Here is a 9,184-nt window from a genome sequence, read left to right as displayed (position 1 = left end):
GACGCGGGGGAGGGGCGCGAGGGGCTTGCCCGGGCCGACCTTGCCCCTGTCACCCTGCAGCGCAGCCCGAGCGTTTGGAGAATACCTGTCCCAGAGTCACCCTGAGAGCCGCAACGGGGCAGGTAGGCAGCGAGTCTCGCGCCTGGGGTCTAGACTCTGCTCCTTGCAGCCCCTGCCCTAGCCTAGCCAAGGCCCTGGAGGAGCTCCGATCACTCATCACCATGACACCCACCCAGCCTGGGCCGTTGGCATGGCAACAGGCCTCCTGGCACCCCCAGGGCTGGCACTACTGTCTCCGGGGGCCAGCTGGCAGGGGGGAGGGGAGGAATTGGCACTAGGCACACGGTGTGACTGCAGAGGGGGCTGTTCGTTCCTGCTCCCCGGGAGCATGCACTTGTAGCAAGACCTGTCACCCCATCCCATGCACACACAGGGCTTCAGACCCAAATAGGAGGACAGTGGGGCTGGGAAACACCTTTCCTGAAGACCTAGTTCCAGCAGCCTGAGCCCCGACATCAGGCCCCATGGAGGGGGTGCTCCTTGCCCACAGTGCGCCAGGGAAAAAGCTGTATGCTCACTTGGTGTCTCTCTCCAGACCACCTGCTGGCTGACGCCTACTCTGGCCACGACGGGTCTCCGGAGATGCAGCCAGCCCCCCAGAACAAGCGCCGCCTGTCCCTCATCTCCAACGGCCGCTATGAGGGCAGCCTCTCTGATGAGGCTGTCAGCAGGAAGCCAGCTGCCGAGGGCCCTCAACCCCGTGTGTACACCATCTCAGGGGAGCCAGCCCTGCTGCCTGGCCCCGAGGCCGAAGCCATTGAGCTGGCAGTGGTGAAGGGGCAGCGGCAGCGGGAACGGCACTCTCACCACCACAGCCAGCCCCTCCGAGCCAGCCCAGGCAGCAGCCGCGAGGACATCAGCAGGCCCTGCCAGAGTTGGGGGGGCAGCCGCCAGGGCTCCAAAGAATGTCCTGCATGTGCCCAGCTAGCCCCTGGGCCCTCCCCACGGGCCTTTGGGCTGGATCAGCCACCCCTGCCGGAGGCCTCTGGCCGCCGCAAGAAGCTAGAGAGGATGTACAGCGTCGATCGAGTGTCAGGTAAGGGTCTTGGGGCAGGGGCAGGTCTGGGCATCATGCTGGGGCCAGACAGCAGCAAGCACGGTCGGGCTGGGAATGGGCAGAGGATATGTGCAGCAAGAGATTCAGGGTGGACCTCACAGCCTCCCGGGACCACCCCAACACTCCCCAGGCCAAGGCCTCCCTCACCTCAGCAGAGCTCAGCCACAGTTGGCTTGGCCCTCCCAGCACTGGGTTCCTGAAAGAAGCACTTACTGCTTACTGGGAGGACCTTCAAGGATGAGCAAGCAAAAGCATGGCTCCATTGGAAGATGGGGCTGTCTACAGGAAGCCCTGGGGCCCAGGATTGACAGCCTTGGCAGGGGCAGTGTCTAAGCTGCTGTGCCCTGTAGAGATGCCTCCCTGGAAGCTTCTAGCACCCCCTTGCCTGGCTCTGGGGGAGGAATCTAGAGGCCCTGTGAAAGCGCTGGCTCTCAGCAAGGTGCTGCCCACCATGGCTGCCTGCCTCTACCTCTTCATCCTTGAGGGATCTAAGTCAGGCATCAGAGAATGCCTGAGACTGTGCACAAAGATGGAGTGGGCCCTTTTCCTGGTCACCTCTGGGCGTAGACTTCACACGTTTCTCCTCAAATTCTGGAAAGCCAAAGAGAGTTAAGTAGAGGATCAAAGCCTCAAGTCACAGAGTGTCTGAGTGTGCACAGCTGGGTGGAGCCCATGTGGGGACTCCAGGTGCCCTGCTGTCTTGACTCTGGCTGTGGCCAGTCCCTTTCTGATGGGACAGGCCAGATTTCAGGAGCCAGTCCACACCAGCTCTGGTTCCTTCTCTCTCCCAGATGACGTTCCCATCCGCACATGGTTCCCCAAGGAGAACCTGTTCAGCTTTCATACGGCAACCACAACTATGCAAGCGTGAGTCCCACAAGGGCCTGGTGCCCAGGAAATACTAGTGACCCTTCGCTGGACTCCAGGCTTGGGAACAATCACTGGTGTCCCATTGTACCAGGTTCCTGGCAAGCCAGCTGAGCCTCTGAGACCCTGGGGGCTCTCATTCCCACAGCTCAAGTCTGGCCTGACCTCCCTCTGAGCCATTCCTTTCCTCTCCTCCTCACACCCTTCCCCTCTCCCACCACCCACAGACTCCGTGGTCTGTTCTCAGGTCCTCAAGGACACGACTTAGGCCCACAGCTGGTACCATCATCATGGGGCGTGTAGGAGGGGTGTGCCTTTCATGTACACCCCAGGCCACAGCCTTTTCTGTTTTGCGTGACAGTGGTTGTAACGGGTTTCCTAGGGGTCTGTGTCTGTTTCCTCTTCCAAGGAGGTGCCAGAGCAGCCCCCATGCCGCCCGCAGAACTGGCCCAGCCCAGCTGACTGGGCTCAGCACCTGAGGCACCGGCCTAGTTCCTCAGCCACTGCTGCCTAGCTGGTATCCTGCTGGTGGCTGGGTGTGAGGGATCCCACTAGTCAGTGACAGGAGGGGAATTTACTTCAGGGGCCCTGAGGGCTGAGGGAAGCCTGGGTCTGGGCTCACTGTGTCTTCTTTCTCATGCTGCCTCTTCCTGCTGTGGCTTCAGCATTTCGTAAGTACCCATGCAGCTTGTGCCTGAGGGCACAGCTGGTGTCCTGGGGTGTCCCTACTACCCCCAAATAGGTGTGTGTAGGCCAGGGACCTGGGCCTTGACTGAGTGCTTAGCCTGCGGGGCGTGGTGCCTATGGGCCCTGAGGCCACAGCAGGCTGTGCTGGGAGCCAGGCCTTCGCTGGGCCTTCTGTTTGTGCCTCTGTCCCCTCGTCTGTGTCCCTCCTGCCTCTGGCCAAGGGCAATGCTGACTTGCCACGGTTTCCCAGGGTGTTCAGGGGCTACGCGGAGAGGAAGCGCCGGAAACGGGAGAATGATTCCGCGTCCGTAATCCAGAGGTAGGGCCTGCCAGCCACTCGCCACCAGGGTCTGTCTCTGTCTGCACTGGCCCTGCCTGGGCCCTCCTGGCCCTGCAGACCCGACGGGGGAAGGGCGGTGGCGACCACTGGCCTGGCCCTGCTCTGGGGACGTGGCAGGCACGAGATGCTGTGTGTCCTGGGCTCCTTTCAGCCCCAGAAGCTGCACTCTGAGGGTTCGTGGACGGTTGCGCTGCTGCCATCTGGCTCCCCATGTCTGTCAGGGCCCAGAGCTGTGGGGCTGTGGCAAAGCCTCGCCTCCCCTACTCCTACCAGTGTGCCTGGGGAGTTTGTCCATCTCAGACGCTGGGCCTTGGCACGAGGTTTGGGGAAATGACCTGCTTCCCAGTCGGGGTGGGGCGCCTGTGGTTGGTCTTCAGACCGATCTGCAGGTGGTACAGAAAAGATCACCCTGGTTGCTGTGCAGAAGGTGGCCCTTGGTTCCCTGAGAAGGGTGGCTGAGGGGTTCAGGGTGGGGTGGGCCCAGGGACAGAATGTTAGGAAGGGTCAGCAGAGGGCGTGCCTGAGTGCACACCCTGTGAGGACCTAACTGGAGGAGAGAGGCTTGCTGGAGAGTCTGGCACCTTTGTTCTGGGTCTAAGGGGAGTAGGCTGGGTAGGGTTTGCCTAGAGGTGGGCATTGGGTGAGGGGGGCAGCAGTGTGGGAAAGGGCAGGGCCACTGGGAGGGGTTGAAAATGGAGCCCTGGCAAGGCAGGGCTAGGTGGGCAGGGGCTTTGGTCCACACCTCCATCACCAGATGCTTCTTCCCCTAGGAACTTCCGCAAGCATCTGCGCATGGTCGGCAGCCGGCGGGTGAAGGCCCAGAGTAAGATGGGGGGTGATGGGCAGCTCTGCGCTTGGCCAGGGGGGTGCTTCGTGGGCAGCTGGCAGTGCTGGAAAGGCCTATGTCCCCAGGACCCACTCTAGCCCCAGCCCACCCCAGGATTCAGCCCCGCCCCTCAGGCTCTCCCTGCTCACGCTCACCTACGTACAGTCTCCCCCAGGCCTGCCTAGAGGTGTCCTTCGGTCTGGTTCCCACTGCCTCTGGCCATTGGTTGTCATCTGCCATTGTGACCAGGCCCCACCCACGTAGGCTTTCAGCCCTGCCCTGCCCCACCTCCAGCTCAGAGCCTGTTGTCCCTGGACCGCCCCAGCTGACTGGGTTTTGCTCTCACTGCAGCGTTCGCTGAGCGGCGCGAGCGGAGCTTCAGCCGGTCCTGGAGCGACCCCACCCCCATGAAAGCCGACACTTCCCACGACTCCCGAGATAGTAGGTGTCCGGGCGTGTCCCGGTGGGCAGTTAGCCCAACTCCCCAGAGTCCTGAGGCCCCAGGCCCAGCCGGGGATCCAGCACTGTTCCGCTTCTGCACTTGTGCTCTCTGAGCCTCAGTGTAGCACCTGTGGGATGGCTGTCCATCACAGGACCTGTGGGCAGGGTAACAAGGCTGCATCGCCCGGGGCATGGTGCCTGCCAGGCTGTGCTTGCTGCTCTCTGGGGCCTGACACACACCTGGCCGAGGCTGACAGCTGCACGCAGCTCGTGTCCTCACAACTGAGTGTCCCCTTTTCCCCATCGGTGCTGGCAGCTCTGTCCTTCACCCTGCACAGCCCTCCCCCACCCAAGATCCTCCAGGACATGGCTTGCAGGCTCTGTGGTCAGCGAGGCAGCTCTCTCGGTGACCCCTTCTGCCTCCCAGGCAGTGACCTTCAGAGCTCACACTGCACACTGGACGAGGCCTGTGAAGACCTGGACTGGGAAACGGAGAAGGGCCTGGAGGCCATGGCCTGCAACACCGAGGGCTTCCTGCCACCCAAGGTTATGGTGAGGCCCCTCCTGGGTGCTGCTCAGCCCTCCTCATGTTCTCCACAATCTGTCAGGGTAGGGGGTGAAGGGGAGTCGGGCTCTGCCCTCCACTGCCCTCGGCTCCCTTGGAGTTTGGGAGGACATTGGGGTTACCCTGAGCTGTGGAGGGAGGCAGCCTCCAGGGCTCCTGCTGTCCCTCAGCTGTGGGATGAGTGGGCACTGAGCAGCTTCCCTGTGTCCCCAGCTCATCTCTTCCAAGGTGCCCAAAGCCGAGTACATCCCCACCATCATCCGCAGGGATGACCCCTCCATCATCCCCATCCTCTACGTGAGTACCCTGCCTGGGTGGTCCCTGCTCCCTCTGGGCTCCGGCCCTCCTCCTGACGCCCAAAGGTTTGCTGACACATGGCCTGCCTGTCCCTAGGACCACGAGCATGCGACCTTCGAGGACATCCTGGGTATGTGTCTTGTCGGCCTGCTGTCTGGCTGCTGGCTGGGAAGGGTGGGCTGTACTCACTTGGGGCAGTGCTTACACCTGCCGTCCACAGAGGAGATAGAGAAGAAGCTGAGCGTGTATCACAAGGGGGCCAAGATCTGGAAGATGCTGATATTCTGTCAGGTGGGGCCCAGCCCTCCCTTCACACCAGGGAGGCACCAGCGTGGTGGGGGAGGTGACCAGCGTCGTGTCTCATGAGTGTGTGTCTGGTGTGCATACGCGGTGTGTGTGCATGGATGGTCTGTGTGTTTGCCTGTGTGCGTGCATGGTATGGGTGGGTGGGGTGCCTTATGCCTGTTGGTTTATGTGTGTGGGAGCAGGTGCAGGACACCTCCCTCTGGCCCCCCTGGAGGCTTAACCACAGCCTCTTGCAGGGAGGCCCTGGACACCTCTATCTGCTCAAGAACAAGGTGGCCACCTTTGCCAAAGTGGAAAAGGAAGAGGACATGATCCAGTGAGAGGGCGGGTGTCCGGGGCTGGGGGAGGCTCGAGGTGGTCCTGGGGGCCTGGGCTAAGGCCGCCTGGGACCCCTCGCCCTCCAGCTTCTGGAAGAGGTTGAGCCGCCTAATGAGCAAGGTGAACCCAGAGCCGAATGTCATCCACATCATGGGCTGCTACATCCTGGGGAACCCCAATGGGGAGAAGGTATGGCCCAGGCCAACAGGAGGCACTTCCCACCCTTCCCCTGCTTGGGCCTTCCGGGGTCCCCTGCGCTCCAGCTCATAGCTTGCCTCTTCTTGCAGCTGTTCCAGAACCTCAGGAACCTCATGACTCCCTACAGGGTCACCTTCGAGTCACCCCTGGAGCTGTCTGCCCAAGGTGAGAGAGCCCTGCTCACCAGCCACAGGTATGGAGGTCCCGCCCGGCCCTGAGCCCCACCTTGCTCTCCTGCACAGGAAAGCAGATGATCGAGACCTACTTTGACTTCCGGCTGTACCGCCTATGGAAGAGCCGCCAGCACTCGAAGCTGCTGGACCTCGATGAGGTCCTGTGAGGGGCCCAGGCCACGCCAGCCACCTCCAGGCCATGGCCATTGCACCCAGGACCCATGGCCCTGGTCTTGCCCAGAGCTCTTCAGGGCCTCAGGAGGTCACTCAGGTTCTCATGGGGTCAGGTCCTCACTGCGCCCATGGCCCCAAGGCTGCAGTCCCGGGCCAGTAGACCCTCAGCGGCTGGGGCACCAACCTGCCATGCCTCGCCTGGAGGCCGCAGTGTTCAAATCCCCTCCTTGGGGTTCATAGAAATAAGTGCAATTTCTTATGCCCCTGAAACAGTCTGAAGGGAAGCAGCATTACTAGTTAACTAGTTACTGCATAGATTACCCGGCCCAGTGTGTGTCCAGGTCCACTTATCCCCCAGTCTCTCAGCCCTGCCGTATTTGATCACCAGCACCAGGGTGGCCTGTCTGTCAGCTTCCCCCTTCTTCCCCCTCACCGTACCCTGCTCACTGACCTCAGCCAGCACTAGGCCTGGCAAAGGGCAGCCGGGCAGGAGGAGGCGGCAGGGGGTGGGGGTCACTCCCATTGCCCTGAGTCCAGCAGCTCTTGCTTTTGCCGGCCTTGGTTGGAGGCCTCCTCCCCGCACAGAGGACTGGCACCGGGCTGGGCCCTGGAGGGTGAGAACCATATAGATGCTATTGGCCCCAGCACTTCAGGCCTGAAACCAAGGAGCTGGTGGGTGGCAGGGGTCCCGGGCTCCACTCTCCGCCTTGCCCAGGGCCCACAGGTGGACTCTCTTGTACATAGCTGGGGCTTGGGGGCAGGCCCCCCTTTTGCAGAGCCCAGGGTCAAGGGCACCTGTCTGTGTCCCTGGCCAGGGATGGGGCTGGGCTCTAAACAATGTACGATACCCCTAGAGTGACCATTAAACCTGATCCTCTGCTGCGCCTACGTGTGGTCTCTGCTCAGTGCTCCCATGTGCCCGCTGGCCTGAGGTCACTGCTGTGGCAGCTTCCTGCACACCCTGGCCTGACTCCCCTTCAAGGGCACATGACATGGTGGGGCATGGGGCTCCCAGCAGAGGTCTGCCATCAGTATCGGGAGAGGAAGGAGGGGCCCACTAGGGCTGGGGAGCGTGTCCCAGAAGAAGGTCAAGTGCAGAGACTGCCTTCTGGCTACCCGTGCCCCTCCCTTGGCATTGAGCAAGGCTGCCCACGCCCTCAGGCCCCCTGTGTGTGTGCTCAGCTGTGTGGCCACACCAAGAGGCCAAGGAGTATCCCCAGGACTGGCTGGCCATGCCCCAGTGCCCTGGCCACAGCCAGGCTCCACTGCGAGATGGTTTCTCATCTAGTGGTGGGGCCAGAGCCACTGGTCAGGGAGGGGAGGGTGGCCACCTGTGCAGGCTCAAGGCCAGCTGTGGAGTGGTGGGGTCCTTCCAGGGGAAGGGAACGGTCTCATGCCAGTGAGTATGTAAGCTTCTGGAAGTTTGGGTGAAGCATCAGGTGTCCGTGTACTTCCACTTACTTGGTTGCCCACGCTCTCTGAAAGTGATGTAGGAAACCACTGATTCAGCCGTCTCTCCTGTGCTCTCCTGGAGCGCACAGTCCCCCACCTCTGGCTCTCCCAGGCACCCTGCAGGCTCAGGCTGGGGAGCCTGGGGCTGCTTTAGCAGGTGCTTCTGCCCCATAGTCGTGCGGCTGCTGAGCAAGCTGGAGTCTGATGTGCGGCTTTCAAGGTATCACTCATTGCGGCCAGCAAAGAGAAATGCTACAATAAAAGACATCAGGTGGGATGCTACGAGGATGGAACCCCATGACCCTAGGGGATGAGGAAGGCAGGGATAGAGGTAAGGTGGAGTGGGTGGGTCCTAGATATCCCCACTTCTTATAAACACCTGAAAACAGCTGGGACAGAAACATTTCCAAGAGCTTAAGGATTAATCTGTTTGTACTAACCCTGATATGTAAAAAGTGTATAGGCAGTAAGAAAGGCAGTACCAATAGGGAAAATGAGCCAAGACAGGATGAGACAGGGGGACTGGGTGCCAGCAAAACTGTGTGGAAAGACTGAACTCCATGAGGGTTGAGAAAAGTGGCCAGGTATCCTCCTTGCCTGTTGTTGGGCCCTCCAAGGACAGGGACACTAATGCTGGCAGGGTCTTCTACAGCTCACACAGCAAAGCTCACAGTGTCCAGTGTCCTAGGAGGTGTCCATTGCCTGCCACAGTGCTGTCCCCATGAGTCCCATGGCAGGTCCTGGTGCAGCATCCTTGGGAGAGGGAGTGGTTCAGGTGGCTCCCACTGAGAAGGAAGCCTGGTCTGGCAGCCAGAGGCCTGGATACCACCCGTTGGAAGCAGTGATAAATGGTTGGCCCGCGTGCCTCATGTACTCCCTCCTGAGGAGGCTGTGGGACACAGGAAAGAAACTCCGTCCTCCCTGATCACCCTGACCACGCTGCCTCATGCTCCTGGGTGAGCTGCACATGCAGGTTCTCCACGTGCCTCCAGACAGACACCATGGGCATCCCTTGCCTGCCATGTGCCCCAGCAGAGCACCCTCCATGAGGAGCGTTGAGGGCAGACCGAGGTATGGGACCCATCCTGGGAGGTGAAGAAGAAAAAGCCCCATGGGAGAATGATCGTGGACAGTGGAGGGAGCAGTGGCACTCGTCCCTGCTGTGCAGTGCTTCTGTAGGTGACAACGTGGCCCAGGTGGTACCTGCTGACAGGTGGGTCAGCTCCTCTGTCCACCACCACCTCTACTTCCTGGCTTGAGGGCCAGGTAGGGAGTCAGAAGCCATGGGGCTGGAAAACACCAGAGCATTTACCCACAGAGGTGTGAGCCCTTGCTCCAGCAGGCGCACACACACACACACACACACACACACACACACACACACACGTGCGTGCGAGCGCGTGTGTGTGTGTGTGTGTGTGTG

At 61.1% G+C, this 9,184-nt stretch overlaps 1 protein-coding gene across 1 annotated transcript; it reads left to right on the top strand.

Annotated features, from left to right (window-relative positions):
* Positions 1-4: 4 nt before the first annotated feature.
* Positions 5-7,191, top strand: Nsmf (NMDA receptor synaptonuclear signaling and neuronal migration factor; the record flags this gene model as incomplete). The annotated part of the gene is made up of 15 exons (XM_010608942.1): positions 5-122; positions 596-1,096; positions 1,909-1,984; positions 2,650-2,655; positions 2,922-2,990; positions 3,782-3,834; positions 4,189-4,278; positions 4,706-4,830; positions 5,057-5,140; positions 5,237-5,270; positions 5,361-5,431; positions 5,683-5,762; positions 5,851-5,953; positions 6,052-6,127; positions 6,205-7,191. Coding segments are annotated over 15 exons (1,584 nt in total), but the record flags the coding sequence as incomplete, so codon positions are not given.
* Positions 7,192-9,184: the final 1,993 nt, after the last annotated feature.

The sequence above is a fragment of the Fukomys damarensis genome, unplaced genomic scaffold (genome assembly GCF_012274545.1).
Source record: "Fukomys damarensis isolate Sample0158 unplaced genomic scaffold, DMR_v1.0_HiC HiC_scaffold_36, whole genome shotgun sequence".
In the NCBI taxonomy this organism is placed as follows: domain Eukaryota; kingdom Metazoa; phylum Chordata; class Mammalia; order Rodentia; family Bathyergidae; genus Fukomys; species Fukomys damarensis.
The sequence above is the reverse complement of the archived record's forward strand: the minus strand, read 5'-3'. Positions and strand labels throughout refer to the sequence as shown.